The sequence below is a fragment of the Apteryx mantelli genome, chromosome 1 (genome assembly GCF_036417845.1).
Source record: "Apteryx mantelli isolate bAptMan1 chromosome 1, bAptMan1.hap1, whole genome shotgun sequence".
NCBI classification, from domain to species: Eukaryota; Metazoa; Chordata; class Aves; order Apterygiformes; family Apterygidae; genus Apteryx; species Apteryx mantelli.
The window spans coordinates 133,007,313-133,025,676 of NC_089978.1; the positions used below are offsets into that span (position 1 = coordinate 133,007,313).

General features: G+C 41.9%; 1 protein-coding gene across 1 annotated transcript in view; it reads right to left on the minus strand.

The window, feature by feature from the left end:
- The window catches only part of POLQ (DNA polymerase theta), a 64,548-nt gene that overhangs the window by 9,290 nt on the left and 36,894 nt on the right, over nucleotides 1-18,364 (minus strand). Inside the window, exons 20-29 of the mRNA XM_067302255.1 lie at nucleotides 17,881-18,074; nucleotides 12,665-12,802; nucleotides 11,105-11,279; nucleotides 10,184-10,319; nucleotides 8,231-8,349; nucleotides 7,043-7,227; nucleotides 6,564-6,675; nucleotides 4,858-4,982; nucleotides 3,222-3,375; nucleotides 1,342-1,457 (exon numbers count right to left, since the gene is read on the minus strand). Of these exons, the coding sequence (XP_067158356.1) occupies nucleotides 1,342-1,457; nucleotides 3,222-3,375; nucleotides 4,858-4,982; nucleotides 6,564-6,675; nucleotides 7,043-7,227; nucleotides 8,231-8,349; nucleotides 10,184-10,319; nucleotides 11,105-11,279; nucleotides 12,665-12,802; nucleotides 17,881-18,074 (1,454 nt within the window). The remainder of the gene's footprint in view (nucleotides 1-1,341; nucleotides 1,458-3,221; nucleotides 3,376-4,857; nucleotides 4,983-6,563; nucleotides 6,676-7,042; nucleotides 7,228-8,230; nucleotides 8,350-10,183; nucleotides 10,320-11,104; nucleotides 11,280-12,664; nucleotides 12,803-17,880; nucleotides 18,075-18,364) is intronic.

Below are 18,364 nucleotides of genomic sequence, written 5' to 3' on the forward strand. Positions count from 1 at the left end.
AAGAAATCCTCAAGCAATAATCAAGCTAATTCTGGAACAGAAATGGAAAGCCTGAGACTAGGAAATATGCCTTGCATACATACACTGTTTTAAGTGACCGCCCAGAAAAATCTACAGACAGGAATATATCTGAAGGAAGTTAGAGAAGCTGGTAATACTTCCCATTGAAGCTGAGGCTGTTCTGAATCATATAAATAATAACAGTAATAATAAATATTAAGGAAATCCATTTGGCCTCAGTTCTTCTGGAGACACTATGACATCCTGGATCTAGCATCTAAAAAAGCAAAAGCCTATACTCTAAGGGATTTCAGCCTTCTACAGAATGAAAATTAGGAGGGTTTTCATCTCTGAAACAGCCTCCCTAAATTGAAGAAGCATACATCTCAACAGTGTTGGCAAAATGAACAAATACTAGAGGTGGGATTCAAGAGAAAAATATTAAACCCTTTGTTTTTAAGGAAATTACCAAAAAAAAGCTCAAGCCAGCCACTATTACTAAAGGGTGTCTCAGTATAGCAGTTCCTGTTTGCCATGAGGAAATGACCTGGTGTTGTTTTGGACATGTACGTGGAGAACAGAAGCAGGGGAAAGACACTGCCAAGGTATGGGAGCACACCTTGGGAGCCCCATCCCTGGATTTGGGCTCAGGACTTAGGCAGACACTTCGCTGCCAACATATGATAATGCTTATTACTGGAAGCCGTCACAGGGAAACCAGTAGGCCCAGGAGCATCTATACAGTGGAAGAGCACACACAGGGAGATATATTCACATGAGAGGTGCCATAAGTTGATACAGTATCTTTCTTGTATCTACCATGCTGCTAACTGCATGACATGCTGCCAGAGAAAGACAGGTAGGTAGGGAATGAGAAACCACGTACTGAAAGCAAAGAGTCCTCCTATCCCTACACAGGGTACAAACCACAGCAGTGACAATACCTGCACTGAGGTAGGCACAGAAAGACAGGAGCATAACAGGGAGGCAGAAATACCTTGGAATAAACCCTGGAAATTCCCAAATGAGAAAAGACTTCCCCTTACAGTATCAACAGTCATCAAGTCTTGCACAGAAGTTGCATGAACTGCCATTATAAGCAGCAAAGCACACATTTGGAACAGAAACTACAAACTTTTGCCTTGGAAATGGCTCAAGCCCAAAAATAATGGGCTCAAACATATAGACATAGTTTTTCATCCCATTCAACATTGTTTTCACAGACCTTTTGGCATACATCCAGAGAGGATCCAGAGACCAAAAGCCAAGCCCTTAGAAGGAGGGCTTGTTTGAAACATTGCAATGCAGTAGATGGCTGAAAAAGCAAGCGCACAACTGTACCTGGATGACATCGTCCTCTGCAACTTCATAGAGGAGTTCATCATGGAGCTGGAGAATAAAGAAACCTCCACTGACGGGAGGTAACATGCCTCTGCTTCTCTTCCCCTCTAGCCTTCCTACACAGGTGAAGAGCACGGTTTGTTAGATACCATTATGCAAAGACATATTTCTTGTAATCAAAAAACCTGCACATATGCATAATGCTGAGAAAAAGAACATGAGGAACCTTAAAATGAAGAAGCCTGTGCATACAGATAAAAACACAAAACATTACTATTCTATCAATATTTGTACAGCTACTGAGGGAAAAATGTTAATGAAAAGCATTTTGGATACAAACATTTCAGCCTTAAATTATAAAAATGTGAATCAGAACAGAAAGAGACAGACAGTTGCGCCTCCTGAACCATCTGTTTTAAAAGTAAATTTTAAACAAAATTATGTCAAAGTTTAATCAGAACTTGGTTTATAACGTTCTCTCTGGCAACAAATTAGGATTCTGCTTTTCTTCCAAAATCATTTTAATGGCTAGTTCTAAAGAGCCAGTAAGACTCCTTCAACCCAGCCAAATGCAGTTATCTGAAACCATAGCTACTACTGATAAAAAATGAGCAGTCTTTGAATAAGCTAGTAAACATCTGACAAAACAGGATCCTGGTAGGCCATGCCTGCCAAAGACAGAATAGAACAAACTGTTCTATGGTAAAAGCCTTAAATAAAATAAATAAATAAATAAATAAATAATCCACACACAGACTCTGAAGTTATTTATCAGGTTAGCAAACAGGGGGATTCCGGTTCACAACTGCAGGAAGGGCTTCACCGCACCATAAATTCCTCACATAAACCTCACACTGAGGCAGAGCAACGCTGAAGAAGCCACATGCATTAGCACACATCTCTTTTGGGATGGGCATCTATAATTGCTGAAAGGGAATTCTTTCAAATTCTTGAAACAGACAATATTAGAGCAGAAAAAAACTGCCAAACGCAGATGCTCTCCTTCCTACAATTACACCGGACAAAGATCAGTAGCTTCTGGTTCTGGAGAGGTGGGAAGCTCCTCCAAGCATATGCCTTCTGCTTATAGCAAAGGTGCATCCTTTGCAGACCTTTGAATCTTGCCTCTCTAAAATAAAACTCCCTGACATATTTCTAGAGGTTCAACAATTATTTAGTTTTCTTTCCCAGGCCTAAGAATCAGATTCTTCACATTAAGACAGCTTCATGTTACAAGTTGAAGCATATGAACTATCAAACAAATGCAGCACGCTATCCCTTAAATTATCTTTCTAAAAATATATGACAGATGACTGTACTATGTTACAAAAGGTCTTCACAGCAATCCTCTGGGAATGAGTATCCCAGCATAGCTCTGCTAACTTCATCCAGAACAAATTCATGCTGATAAACACTTTGTATAACACTATTGTGGACTCTCTGTATATAGGTCAATATAGGTCAACAAATTCCAGACTTAATTCTAACAAAAAACGTACTGTTTGGAACAAGAAGTTGTTCCACTCTCTTTTCAATGCCTTTGAAGCCAGAGCATCTGGTTCAGTTTCTCCTTCCTATTTTTGAAAGAACCTGTAGTGGCATCACCGAGTATCACATATGTACTCCAATTACCAACTTTTGCAAGATGTACTTTGAGGCAACTGGGGTTTTTGATCACAGCATTTGCTTTAGTTTGTGTGTTGAGCAGACACTCTCCGTCCCTAGGATCGCTCTGCCTGTTAAACACAGGCTCACTGCTGTCAGGAAATAAAATTTGTCTCCCACCCCTAGCCCAAAGCCCCTAGCTTTTGGGGGCACTTTTCTTTTAATTTGTAACACCAGAAGTTTCACTCTAGGGTGCATGGCAGAGGTGAGCATACCAGTCTTATCTCTCTGGAATGAGCTCTCCAGATGTCCATGAGACTTGATCACAGAGGAGAAACCTTCCAGGCGCCTTTGAATGTTCACGGTGGCTGTTTTGACAATGTCAGCAGCAGATCCCTGAACAGTTGTATTCACGGCCTGTCGCTCTGCCTAAATAAAGATACTTGTTCTCAACACCCACCCAAAAAAATTAAATCCAGCATGTCACATGTAATTCATCAATAAATCAATCCATGGCCAAATGCAGGCATACTAAAATGTCCAGACAAAAGGTTAATTGTATCTGCCCAAGAGGAAAAGACGTAAGACTAGCTTCATATACAAAATTTTTCCAGGTGAATAAGAAAAGCAGGATTCCCACAAGTTTAAAATGTATTAATATCAAAGGCAATAACCTGTAAAAGTCAAAAGCCACAAGATGGAGAAGCCTATACCCATGATAACAGAATTTCATGAGCACAGGAAAAATCAGTCAGTCCAAGTACCATGAGACACTTCTGTCTATTTTCAAAACTATCAGGAATGGACCAAAGGCAAGAAGCTGGAATTCATAGACTAATAATCTGATATACTGCAGCAAACCTTGACTACCAGATCATTCCAGCTGTGCAAAAACACACCAGACTACACTATTACACAATGACATTTTTCCCCACACAAGAAATCTCTCTACCAATCCTCTCCTCAGAGAAGTACACTGTCTTGAGAGGTTCTTCCTTCTCCAGATTAGAACTGAAATGTATGCAAGCAAGTTATGAGGAAGCTGAAAGAAAATTCATTAACTGGTCTTTAACACAATTTTAAAGAATAAATGGAAGTTAAACAGAAGGTGCATCTGTTACAGATACATCTGTAACCTGTAGTATCCTTCAGATTAAATAATCAAATCATCTCAAAAAAAAACATTCTTTTGAAAGTCTCCTGGTTCCCCTTTCAACAACTTGAGGTACAAACTCCTCCACCTCCTCCCTCTTCTTTAATTCCACACGTTCTGATTCAGCTGCATACTGAGAAGTATAATGCTTCCTCCCCACAGAAATGCACCATCTCCCCAGGAAGCTAATTTGCTCTTACTGAAGTACAGCATCTATGACAGATGTGTCCAAAATGACCTTGAAAAAAAAATAATGTCAATGCATAGGTGTATGTTAAGTAAATATTTATCTAACCAGTTACACCAATTTTCCCCTTAAGGGAAAATGAGAAAAAGAATAAATACCCAAAAACACAGGACTTAAAATGCCCTTTCTTGTTCAAGTGCTGACAACATATAACATGCAAAGACTGCCGAGTGGGAGCAACTCAGCATGAAGAGTTAAAAACATTGCTATGTGGAGGCTTTTTAAAATCGTGTCCACTTATATCAATATATTACTCATTCCAGTTCCAACGTGGGAGTTATGAAATGAGGTTAGAACAGTGATGACAGCTGTACACCAAGCCACAGAAGACTTACGTCAAACAAATCATGACAAAAGCTTTGTTATTCAGAGAACAACTGAGGGAATAGTGAACTAAATGAGAAGTGGAAGGTCATGACTAAAATGGGTGACAGACCCTATAAAGCTGCAGTTAAGGATATGCAAAAATGGATGCTTAGGAAAAAAAAAAAAAGTGCCGAGTTCAACACACATGAGCTTTACTGTAGGGGTTTGGATCTCTGATAGCTGGCAGGTATCTCCGTCTACCCAGAATGGTCTGCACAAACCCATCTCTTTTGCAGCTCCTCACTGTCTCCGTCAAGAATTTCTGAATCCCTGTGAAAAGAAAGAGAAAATATTCACTAACACAGCTGATGTTTCAGGTTAACTCCTCACCAGGGTCACTGGAAGGGGTCTGGGAAACCTAAAAAGGACAGAGGAAGGTAATGCTTTACATTTCCTAGACCCTGTCAGTGAAGGAGACAAAAGCACAAGATCACTCATTCAGCCTATTCTCAGCTCTGCTGGGTGAACTTACTAAGACTGTGAGGTGTAAGAAAATATGCATAGTGTCAGGATATCTGGCTGTGCAGTAGGAAGTCAGTTCTGCAGAGTGGCCAGACACAGAGCATTATACATGTATTGTTGATAATGGAGAGGTCAGGACGTGGAGCAGCACTGGAAAGACAAATAGTAGGAAGGGAGTAAGTTGAAAGTAGAAGTCAGAGCTCTTGATGCCTCGGGCTGCCTGATTTCAGACTGTCACTTCAGATTCTAGGATGAAACAAACTCACCCAGTTGTGCTCTGTAAGGAAAGGAGCAAATACATCAAGGGTGTTAAAAAGAAATGTAGGTCAAAGTACAGTGAGACAGGGAAAAGTCCTTTTCATTGCAAATTCAGATAATAACTGCACTGAGGTGGAAAAAGTTAACTTCAGACAGTTTCTTTCCAAGGTTTACAAAATGTAAAGCATAAGAGGAGCTATTCAAGACCAAGATTGACAGTGTTAGTTAATTCATTAGGTATGTAATTTAGTGTGTCAGCATGGCATTACATACAAGTGAAAACTGACAGGAAGAGAAGTTGCAATATAGTGGTCTTTACATACTGTAGAGTATGTGCTCACAGGTGGGCATGTGCTAAGAGGGGGAGAGGGCAGGAAGCCATTTCTAACAGTCTTCAAAGGACAGACTATCAAGAAGTTACTGGAGACTAAACAGACTCTTAATGGGACAGCATTTCTCACTTGAATAAACAAAGCCTGAATCTTCAGAACTTTATTTTCCAGCTCATTTCCAAGTTTTACATTTAGAGCTTGACCTCCATTCATTTTCTGATCGCAACTCTACTCTTTCTGTAGCTTTCCTAGAGAAAGCTAAGTCTTCTTAGAAATGCAACAATGTCTTTTTACAAAGTATTGAAGAGCTACTCTGAGAAGCTGGATAAAAACATAAGCGTTATATGAAAAACAGTTTAAAATTCAATGAAAGCAGAAGACAAGAACAAAAGAGATAAATGGTTGTATTTAAAACAATAAGAACTTTAGTGCAAAGGCATATTACGTATCCTTTAAAGCCATGTGTTTTAATAAGAAAAAGAATGTTTCTTATCCAGAAAGCTGAGTGCTTTAAAATTAATCCCCAGGGTTGATTAATTATTGAACAAAACAACAAAATAATTAATTTACTGAGCAAATAACAATGTGCTAAAGATGAATAAAACAGGACTTAGAGTACAACATTATGGAGTACCAAACAGCTCTGTTCATGCACCGGACTTTTTCAAAACTTCCTAAAAATGAAAAAAATTTTGAAAGGAATAAAAGTAGCAGAGGGCAGGGACAAATTTAGGATTTGAAGAGACATGAAGTGAAGGGGGGAGGGGGAAGCCCAATTCCTAAACGCCCATATCCTAACCTGTGTATCTGGATTTGAAGGATTCAATGTAGCTGGCAGCTTCATTTTCATCAATCCCCATCTGCTCGCCTAAAGATTTTGCTCCTATTCCATAGATGATACCATAGCAAATCTGCCAGAGGACAGTGAGAAGAACCACAATCATATGGTGAGCCATGCAGAGAAAGCAGAGCCAAAGCAAAATTTGAATCACTGGAAGACAAACATGTTGGGGCAAGGGCATGCACTGAAGAAGAGAGACTATCTCCAAGTACAAGCCATTCTTCCACCCTCATCCCCCAAAACCCAGTCAGCACCAGTTGAAACTTGCTGAAACTGGGAGGACATATAAAGCAACTACTAAACAGCTACTGGCCTGAACAACTCCAGTCACACCTGAACCCAAACCGAAAATCTTACTGTCGTGCTTCCCTGATGTTTTGATTACCAAACCTTCCTGCTCATAAGGTTGCTGCATAATTATTTTTCCTAAAAATTACCTGCTTAGCTTGTTGCCTGATGCTGTCTCCAACAGCTTCAGGATCAATCATTTTCCATTCTGCTGCAATCCTCTTAAAGACATCAATACCTCCGTTTAAGGCTTGAATGAGTCGGCAGTCACTAGACAAGTGAGCAAGGATCCTCAGTTCAAGCTGAGAGTAATCAGCAGCCAAGATTAAGCCACCTGAAGTCAACAACAAGTTAGCCTGAAGCAATATTATTTCATAAATTACTCCAATCACACTCCAACCACATGATCACCCTCCCCTGAGAAACTGAAGGCCTGAATCCCATCTTCTTGACTGTTGCCGTCATTTATGCACCTGTGATACAAGTGCAAAGAGCACACAAAGTAGCACATGCTACTAAATCAGAACTTTCCCTCATGCACTGGAAGCAGCTTTACACAGGCATAAACAGCTATACACAGTGAAAGGGACTAAAACTTCTTAGGTGTTCTACTTGCACCTTCTGCTCTCAAAGTTTTCCACATCCATTTCTATGCAACTTTCTACATGCACACCTGGAGATGCATGACATGGGATGAAAACTCTTACTTCAGCCAGCCTCAATCTGTTTTCTTGTGAAAACCTTTATGGGTTGCTTCTACCACTGCTGAAAGTCTTACCAATCAGCAGTAAACATGAAATCAAATTCTTGCCTGTTTCCCCAAAGCCCAAGCCTGCCTGCTTACCATCCAGCCCCTACATCTAGGCCCCATCAAGTACTACCAGACAGGGATCTGTTCAGGCTTCAGTGAAAGAGTCTAGCACCTCATATGAATGATCAGCACAGGGATCAGACCAGCAGACTTGTACTGAGCCAGGGCAGGCAATGTGACTGACGTTAGGAACTTTTCAGCAAATGTTAGATAAGACCGCAATTTGTGTCTTATTGGCTGCATAAGTATAGTTCCTTAAAAACTATATATTCTTAAAGAGGGAATGGAAGCATGAACATTTGAATCACAACATTTGAGTGCTTTCCCCAGTTGAAATGCTCTCCTTTACAGTCTCCTTGCGAACAATTCTGAGGGCAAACTCTGTAACTACAGCACTGCTTTTCCAGGCAGGCTGCTCAAACTGATACATATTGTTACAATTTCTTTCACTCTTCATCTGATCTAAGTTTTTTTTGTTAGCTCTATTCTTAACAAATAGCTGGCACAAGCAGGATCTGGGCATTACCTGGGAAGGGAACAAAAGCATGCCTCATGCTAACAGAAAACGGGATTCCTCTTTCTTCAGCTCTGTCTTCAGCCTGAGCCTTGGGGCCATTAGGCAAAATACTGGAATGCTTTCTACCTCTGTGGAGACAAAGAGAATGACTGTACTTCACTGGGTTTAGAAACTGTGTTTAAAGATGTTTAATCATTTTTTCCACAAAGAATTAGTGAAAACAGAGACAATAGCCTCTATTCCATTCTTCCAGACAATCCATACCCAATCTGACCATGGGAGAATTAGAAGGAGGCCATATGTACACTTGAAGAGATTTACTGATTCTGAACAGATTTAAGGGTAAGTTTTCTTAGTATATTCAGTGTTTGGCCCAAAGCTGGATAATTCCACTCCAGAACAGGTTAGATGAAAGTTCCCAAATCTGTAATGGGTGCAGTCCAGAAAGGTAGTTAAAGAGCCCTACAGGAATCCTAAAAATTCAACACCCCAGCTTGAGTGCCAAGTCTTCTCCCAATATCATTTTCATGCTATCACCCACACCAAACCATACCTAGTAGAGCCAGAAAAGATTTCCCCACAATACCACACACTGCGCACACACACACACTTGCATACACACATGCTCGCATACACACAAGTAAGCCTGCAAAAGCAGAGCAGAAGTTGCAGAAGATATATTTAGAATACATTGTACTCTTCCTCTCTAAAGACTGAGCAAAAAATTCCCCCAAAGCCAGCTGATTTTTTTCTGACCCTGAGCAGTCATCCCAGTTTAGCTGAATGAAAAAGGGCTTTTTACCACAATATAATTCAGCTATACTCCCTTGGTCAGAAGCTTCTTACAACAGGAGGAAGGAAAAGGCTGACAGCTGGGCATGCTACCAAGACAAAGGACAGTTCGGACTGAAGTTTGGACGGCCTGTCACCTGCAGACTTGGGCTGGTGACTACATGACATCTTCTTTTGTGCTAGCAGTCATTTTTGTACCTTTACGATTGCCCATCCTCCTAGCACAGTGGCTTAAGTAAGGAAAGTATTTCCAAAAGTCAGCCTGAGAAGCAGGCCTCTCAAAAAGTACAGCTAGCACTCCACTTCTCCAGTGGGCTGCTTCTCTTCAAGGAAGTCTCTAAGAACCCAGCACACTCTCCAACCATCCTACAAAGCTGCTGCAAGCTTGACCACTGCCAGAGCAACTCCTCAAACTGACACTTTTGCCTCCATGGTCAGGTCTTGTTCTTCTCCTGGAGAACAGAGACAATAGACAGGATCCTGTTACTCCTGTGCTCCCTTCCTTGACCCATTCAAGGCACGAGGATGTGCAGGGCACATAGAGGTAGGAGAAGAGATGCAAAGATGCATCTTGATAGCTCACCAGACTGCTATGCAATCGTTCAGGCATTTGCATGTAATGCTGTCAAAATAGGGTGTTTGGTTAGCAGAAACCAGATTTAGAACTGTTTTGCAATCTGGGTGCTTTTGCAGAAGGTGCTTTATAACAAGTAAAATTATTAACAGAGAACAAAAATACATTCACCCATGCTCTCTGACGCCAGGAGCTGCACTGCACAGAACAGCCGCACTTTCTTCTACTCCTGCCACAATATTCCCATCCTCTTTCAGAGGAGGTCCTTGAACCAGATTCTAATTTCAGTTTAGATCTTCACACTCAGGCTTTCCATTCAATAACAGGGAGTATAATGCTAATTTCACCTCTGTAGGGTTTCATAAAGAACTTCAAAAAGCAAATGGCAACATGGGGCCACATACTGTTATTTAGTCTTATTAGGCCTTTCACGTGTCACTGACATTTAGGTTCCCCTGAAATTGTAAGAGAAACACTGAGTAACGAGTCACACAGACATGACCACAGCTGCGGAGGAAGTCGTAAAAGAAAAATTTGACCACTCAACCAAATTAAGACAAGCAGAGCAGACAGAGGCTTTGCCAGGATCCTCCTACCTGCCCCCAGAAACAGCACGAGAATAACCATTTCCCTGGGCTCGGGAGGGTGGGCTCTCTTCAACCACCGTTGGCATTTCGATCTCAAAATCTCTTGGCACATTCTGGATATTTGGCTCTGTGAAAGTTATTCGACCTGAGAAGTAAGACAAGCCAGAATTAAGAAAGGGCCCAAAGGAGCCTCTCTAATCTAATATAGCAGAGCACATATCTGCATCTCCAACAACCAGGTGCTTCTGGGCAAAAACAAAAACTGAGGAAATGGAAGTATTGTTCCCACTGCTGATTTGTGAGCTAAGAAACCTGCTAAGAGAAGCAAGACCAAAACCACTGCCTGTCAAACACCTGTAAAAATAAATCCATTTTCCTGCCTTACTATGCTTTCATTCTAAACTAGAATGTCTTTCTGTGGTGATGGATGCTTTGCAGCTTTGCTGCTTTGCTTTTTCCACAGGGAATTACAGCTATAACAGCCTCTTGGATTCTGTTTTCAGCTTAGCCAGTATCTTCACCAATGTTGTCATAATTCTGTCCCTCATTTCCCTTACCTTTAAGGCAATTATATGTTTTTGTCATTTCTCCAGAAGATAGTGAGCAAATTTAATTTGGATTTAATGGGTTTGAGATGGTTTCCCCTGCAGCATTTTCATATCATCAATAAGAAATCCCAAAATCCTGGATCTGTTCTGGGGTCAAAGATTTACATGCTAATATGTGCAAGAAATTAATAATACTACTCCAGGAACACAAAAGCTATGGATTATAATGCATCTGGACTTTTAGAGTAGATTAATGTGAAACAGCTGTTTTAGTATTGTCACTTGGTTTGAAAGACAAAATAGGCTTCATTTCTTGTCTCTCCCCCTCAGGAAAGCTGCCAAAAATCAGTGACAAGGGAGGATTTTGCACACATTTCTTTACCTGTAGCTGTGTGAGTCTGTGACACTGGATATATCCTCTCCATTCCTAGTGCAGAATTGAAACGCTTTTCCCTCTGTAGTGGGAACACCACTTTAGTAATAGCATTGTTGATCCTTCTCCATTCCAGTATCAGCCCTGGCAATGGGTGAAGTACCTTTAATTTCTCCAAAACATCCTTGAGGGGAGAAAGGGCTATAATTAGCTACCTTAAAAGCTTAATTATTAAATACAGTTTTTGCGGTTCTGCAGGGAAAAGCAACTTCTTCACCCGCAGTGAGTTTCCAAAGTCATTGCTTCAGTATCACATGGACATTCCCCCACTTACACTGCCTACACCTGGGCAATGAAAGCACTATGAGACACAGCTGCAATATATCACACACAGCAAAGCAATCACCTCTCTCTGGACTTTGGAGTCCTCATCACCACTCTTACTCTGCACCAACAAATAGGTCACCTGAAATGGTCAAATAAATCATCACTTGCCACGGGTCCCCTATGTTGTCTCCTCTCGCTCAGTGTTAATGCTGCTTCTCCTCCATCTTCTTGCGTATTTCTCTCCCTGTTCTCTCCTATCCGTATGCTAGGAACACATAAAATAAAGCCCTCAACCATGCTCCTTGCAAGACAAAGCTAACAATAAAATCCTTTTAGTTAACATCAGAAACATGAAGGGACTAACAAGAATTTCAATCAATTCCACGAGGTCATTTCTCAAAATAACCCTTTTGTATACAGCAAGTAGCTACAGACTCAGCCCTCCACATCGCAGAGGGAAGGAATCCTCACTTCGCCTTTTGCTCCCTGCCGTGCCACCACTACACACTCACTTCTTCACTGCCACTTGAGTTTCAGAGATCAGTACTTGCCTTCCAACCACTAACTATATTGAACAAGGGCAAAACTAAGAAAACAACACAAATGAATGAGTCCTGAAAACAGCAAACTTACATGCATCTGCTAATACCACTTGTCTGACAACAGCAGCCATTAGCCTGAGGTAATTGGTATTAATATACCAATATTAATATATTTAGTAACTGGCAAGGTTTTCAAATATATACAAGCTTCTGATATATTCAGTTTGATAGGTCAGATTAACCATTCTGAAAACAGATTTTCTGAAGCACAAAACATAGATATAGTAGTAACAAGCAGGGAAAATACTGTGTTTAATCACCTTATTTAAGTCTATTTCAAGCAGATGTTGAAAAATTCTTCTACTATTGGCTTTACAAAATTACTGTGCTATTTTGGTCTTATACTTTGTTCTGCAAACCAAATTCTGCCTCATTTATTCTTACTGAAGCCTTCTATTTATAGTTATGTCCTCACTATATTCAGGCCTCCGAAGAGTAGGAGGAGTTAACAACTCTGCTAATGGAGAAGGCAGAACTCAGTTTGAATTTCCAGTGGTATCTGGAGGAGCAGAAGGCAGTAGAAATTTACTATCATTTAAGTCAGCAAATCTAACTCTGATGCACCCAGGGAGCAGATGTGTGAATTAAGAGGGAGTTATTTTCACAGTCACTTTCAGACTAGAACCAGACTTTACTGCACCTTGGTTGTACTGAACTGCTTGCTCAACCTAATCCTGTTCCCATTAGCAGTTGCTCTTCTGGCACAACCCAGAGTTTTCTTGTTCCCTTTAACTTTCACATCTCCATTTTGCGGCAACTTCAGCTCCAGGAACAAAACCTGAAAAAGGCCAGCATTTCCAGTCAGTTTCTGTATGCTGCTCTCTGGAGAAAACAAAGAGTGACTGAGCATTTAAACAGCTTGTATTCTAACCAAAGGATAGTACTAAAGCTTCAGGTAATTAAAAAGCTGATTAAAGATCTGTGCTATCAAAGTCATTCCTCCTTATTTTAATTAACTACGAAACAATCTAAAATCTCATTTTCTAAATACTGTAGGTTTGATTTTAGACGTATGTTTTTAGAAAAGGTAATTAACTCCATCCAATAAATGAGGTTACTGCTGACAGCCAACTGTAATGAAGTATGGAGTTAAAATGACTAAAAATGGGAAGAACGTTGGCAGAGAAAAGAAATCTTAGCAGGGAACAGGCTTCAGAGCAACACAAATGGCACAGAAGGAAGTGGTCACAAATACTTTTTCAAAATAGCTTGAGTATTAGTTTTTCTAGCAATTTGCCAGGAAGTAGAAAATGAAGTATATGTTCACTTGTCAAGAGATACAACAGAGATCTTCATTTTTCAGTCTATGTTTTCATGTAGCATAACACACTATTTAACACCTATTGTGTTTCATTTCACAGGTGGCAGAAGGGAACAGAAGTTGTTTTCTCATAGATTTGTGTAGCACAAAAGTTTTACAGGCACAAAATTAGAAGGGGGTAAAGCTCTACTAATCGATACAAGATACGTCACATGGTTCCTAACAAAATTTCAACATGAAAAACAAGCTTCCACAGTTCAGAAAACAGCAGTTCAGAAAAGCTTTTCTTCTCCTTTTCCCTGAAGCAGAGTGAAAGTAGACCAGAGCATTATTTCAGGAGTTCCAACTGCTCTTATACTAATGTTATGGAGCAAAATTTCTGTATTTGCATCAAAGGAGGAATATTCTTGTGGAGCTGCTTCTAGCGATGGCTGCTTGCAAACTTTGACTACTATGAAAGCGGGAAAAAGCAGGGGGGAGGAAGTGAAAGCAGGAAAAAGCGGGGGGGGAAGTGAAAGCAGGGGGAGAGCAAGGGGAGAGTGGGGAAAAAGCAAGGGGACAGTGGGGAAAACGAGAGGGAAGGGGGGATGGGGGGAAGTGAAAGCGGGGGGGGAAGCAGGGGGAAAAAGTGAAAGCGGGGCAAAAAGTGAAAGAGGGGGAAAGGGGAAGGGAAAAGTGAGAAAGCGGGGCAAAAAGTGAAAGTGGGGAAAAGCGGGGGGAAAACAGGGAAAAAGTGGGGAAAAAACTGACAGCGGGGAAAAAGTGAAAGTTGAGGAAAAGCAGGGGGAAAAGTGAAAGTTGAGGAAAAGTGGAGGGAAAAGCATGAAAGCGGGGGGAAAAGTGAAAGTGGGGGAAAGTGGGGAAAAAATGAAAGCAGGAAAAAGCAGGGGGGAAAAGTGAAAGCAGGGGGAAAGCTGGGAGGAAAAGTGAAAGCAGCGGGGAAAGTGGGGAAAATAGTGAAAGCGGAGGGAAAAGTGCAGAAATTAGTGAAAGCAGGGGGGAAAGTGGGGGGAAAGTGAAAGTGGGGGGAAAAGTGGGGGGAAAAGTGAAAGTAGAGAGAGAAGTGAAAGTGGGGGGAAACATGGGGGAAAAGTGAAGGTGGGGGAAAACGTGGGGGAAAACGAAAGTGGGGGGAAAACGAAAGTGGGGGAAACGTGGGGGAAAGTGAAAGTGTGGAAAAAATGGGGAAAAAGTGAAAGTGGAGAAAAACGTGGGGGGAAACTTGAAAGTGAGGGGAAAGGTAGGGAAAAGGTGAAAGCAAGGGAAAAAGTGGGGAAAAAAGTGAGAGTGTGGGGAAAAGTGGGGGAAAACTGAAAGTAGGGGGAAAAGTGGGGGAAAAGGCGGGGGAAAAGGCGGGGGAAAAGTGAAAGTGGGGGAAAAAGTGAAACTGGGGGGAAAGGCGGGGAAAAAGTGAAACTGGGGGAAAAGTGGGGAAAATTGTGGGGGGAAAGTGTGAAAGTGGGGGAAAAGTGGGGAAAATTGTGGGGGGAAAGTGTGAAAGTGGGGGAAAAGTGGGGAAAATTGTGGGGGGAAAGTGAGAAAGTGGGGGAAAAGTGGGGAAAAGTGAAAGTGGGGGAAAAGTGAAAGTGGGGGAAAAGTGAAAGTGGGGGAAAAGTGGGGAAAAGTGAAAGTGGGGGAAAAGTGAAAGTGGGGGAAAAGTGGGGGAAAAGTGGGGAAAAGTGGGGGAAAAGTGGGGAAAAGTGAAAGTGGGGGAAAAGTGAAAGTGGGGGAAAAGTGAAAGTGGGGGAAAAGTGGGGGAAAAGTGGGGGAAAAGTGAAAGTGGGGGAAAAGTGAAAGTGGGGGAAAAGTGAAAGTGGGGGAAAAGTGGGGAAAAAAGTGAAAGTGGGGGAAAAGTGAAAGTGGGGGAAAAGTGAAAGTGGGGGAAAAGTGAAAGTGGGGGAAAAGTGAAAGTGGGGGAAAAGTGGGGAAAAAAGTGAAAGTGGGGGAAAAGTGAAAGTGGGGAAAAAGTGGGGAAAAAAGTGAAAGTGGGGGAAAAGTGAAAGTGGGGGAAAAGTGAAAGTGGGGGAAAAGTGAAAGTGGGGGAAAAGTGAAAGTGGGGGGGAAGTGGGGAAAAAAGTGAAAGTGGGGGAAAAGTGAAAGTGGGGAAAAAGTGGGGAAAAAAGTGAAAGTGGGGGAAAAGTGAAAGTGGGGAAAAAGTGGGGAAAAAAGTGAAAGTGGGGGAAAAGTGAAAGTGGGGAAAAAGTGGGGAAAAAAGTGAAAGTGGGGGAAAAGTGAAAGTGGGGAAAAAGTGGGGAAAAAAGTGAAAGTGGGGGAAAAGTGAAAGTGGGGAAAAAAGTGAAAGTGGGGGAAAAGTGAAAGTGGGGGAAAAGTGAAAGTGGGGAAAAAGTGGGGAAAAAAGTGAAAGTGGGGGAAAAGTGGGGAAAAAAGTGAAAGTGGGGGAAAAGTGAAAGTGGGGGAAAAGTGGGGAAAAAAGTGAAAGTGGGGGAAAAGTGAAAGTGGGGAAAAAAGTGAAAGTGGGGGAAAAGTGAAAGTGGGGGAAAAGTGAAAGTGGGGGAAAAGTGAAAGTGGGGGAAAAGTGAAAGTGGGGGAAAAGTGGGGAAAAAAGTGAAAGTGGGGGAAAAGTGAAAGTGGGGAAAAAGTGGGGAAAAAAGTGAAAGTGGGGGAAAAGTGAAAGTGGGGGAAAAGTGGGGAAAAAAGTGAAAGTGGGGGAAAAGTGAAAGTGGGGAAAAAGTGGGGAAAAAAGTGAAAGTGGGGGAAAAGTGAAAGTGGGGGAAAAGTGGGGAAAAAAGTGAAAGTGGGGGAAAAGTGAAAGTGGGGGAAAAGTGAAAGTGGGGGAAAAGTGGGGAAAAAAGTGAAAGTGGGGGAAAAGTGAAAGTGGGGAAAAAGTGGGGAAAAAAGTGAAAGTGGGGGAAAAGTGAAAGTGGGGAAAAAGTGGGGAAAAAAGTGAAAGTGGGGGAAAAGTGAAAGTGGGGGAAAAGTGAAAGTGGGGGAAAAGTGAAAGTGGGGGAAAAGTGGGGAAAAAAGTGAAAGTGGGGGAAAAGTGGGGAAAAAAGTGAAAGTGGGGGAAAAGTGGGGAAAAAAGTGAAAGTGGGGGAAAAGTGAAAGTGGGGGAAAAGTGAAAGTGGGGGAAAAGTGGGGAAAAAAGTGAAAGTGGGGGAAGCAGGGAAAAAGTGAAAGTGGGGGAAAAACGTGGGGGGAAGCAGGGGGAAAAGTGAAAGTGGAGAGAAAAGCGGGGGAAAAAGTGAAAGTGGGGGGAAGTGGGGGGGAAAGTGAAGGTGGGGAGAAAAGTGAAAGTGTGGAGAAAAGTGGGCAAAATGGTGAAAGTGGGGGAAAAGGGGGGAAGTGAAAGCAGGGGGAAAATTGAAAGTGGGGAGAGAAGTGAAAGTGGGGAGAAAGTCAGGGGAAAACAGAGAAAGTCAGGGGAAAACGTGGGGAAAACGTGGGGAAAACGTGGGGAAAACGTGGGGAAAACGTGGGGAAAACGTGGGGAAAACGTGGGGAAAACGTGGGGAAAACGTGGGGAAAACGTGGGGAAAACGTGGGGAAAACGTCGAGAGAAAAGTGAGACCGGGGGGAAGAGGGGGGAAACGCGAAAGTGGGGGGAAACGCAAAAGTGGGGGGAAATGTGGGGGAAAAAAGCAAAGGTGGGGGAAAGTGGGGAAAAAAGCGAAAGCGGGGGGGGAAGCGGCAGGGAAAAAGCGAAGGTGGGGGGAAAGTGGGGGGGGAAAGCAAAAGTGGCGGTGGGAAAAGTGAAAGCCGGGGGGACAAGCGAAAGCCAGGGGGACAAGCAGGGAAAAAGGGCAAAAGCCGGGGGGGGTGGGAAAAGCCCCTCGGAGAGAAACTGGTATAGAGAACTGAACTAAAATTTTCAGAACACCTGTACAACAATTCTAATTTATTCCTATAAACAGTATACATTTATATATAAATATATATGTGTATTTTATATATATAATGACAGTAAAGTTATTTAGGAGATGAGGAATTAAAGTATTATTAATTTAAACACAAATGTATCTGTTTCTTAGGCTATTATTAAAGAATTCAGTTCTATACACAAGTCTGCAGGTTCTTAAAGACAGCCAGTACTTGATTCAAAACTTTTAAAGCAGTCTTTCCTCCTCTTTCATGCCTGTACAGGGACAGGAGAAACAAAGCAATTTATTCAGTACAATTACTTTTAGGCTCAAGTTACACGATACTGCAGCTCATGTATGCAAAATACTGATGTTGCAAAAAAGCAGCTCTAATCCTGCCCTCTTAAATCAAAGTATTCCAAAAGCCATGTGACTGGTAGATCATCTCTTGTACCCCAGAAGCCAAGGTCCTACAAAAACAACACATTTATTTCCACTCAGTGCTTCCCCTCTTCTTTATTTCTGGTGAAGTTAGTGGAAACTGCCATGATCAAAAACAGGCAGGAAATGCCCTGCACTTTGCAGGTGAGGGGCAAGTGAGGGGCTCATGATGAGTGTAAAGACAAATCAGCTTGGAGTAGAGTTAAAGTTGGATTTCATCTTTTCTTCGTATGCTCTCTGCCCTCTAGGGTTTTCATTAACTCTAAGCAAAGGCCTCATCAGGGTAACTTCTGAGAAAGTTACCCCCCCACCCCCTGCACCCTAATCTTCATATACCTCTGCGACGTCATCAGGGCTGGTCAAGGAGAAAGTGTGGCCGGCCAGCTGATACGCCTTGGTCTCAATGTCATTCAGTTTAGCTTGCATGACTTGTTTCTGGGTTTCATATGCTGCTGTGCTAAAACCAATGCCATTCAGCTCCAGCAGAGCCAAGCAATAATGGGTGGGCATCTCCACTTTAGAAAACACATCTGCAGTAAGTACAAAACCCAGGAAAAAAACTATGGCATCAAAAACACATCAATTATAGCAGATTCATAAAATGCAGTTGGGGAATCCTAGAAAACCACCTAAATTTTAAAATCCTGAATGTCCTGGCCCATTGAAGTCTTTTAATACAGATTTAACTTAAATACCTTTGTTTTCAGAATATTCTAGAATAACAGCTTGTGCCAAAAATGTTTTTGCTAAGAAAAATCCATTTCCTTGGATCTGAACATTTTATAAACTGCAGACCAGCCTAATATAAGGTTATCTAACT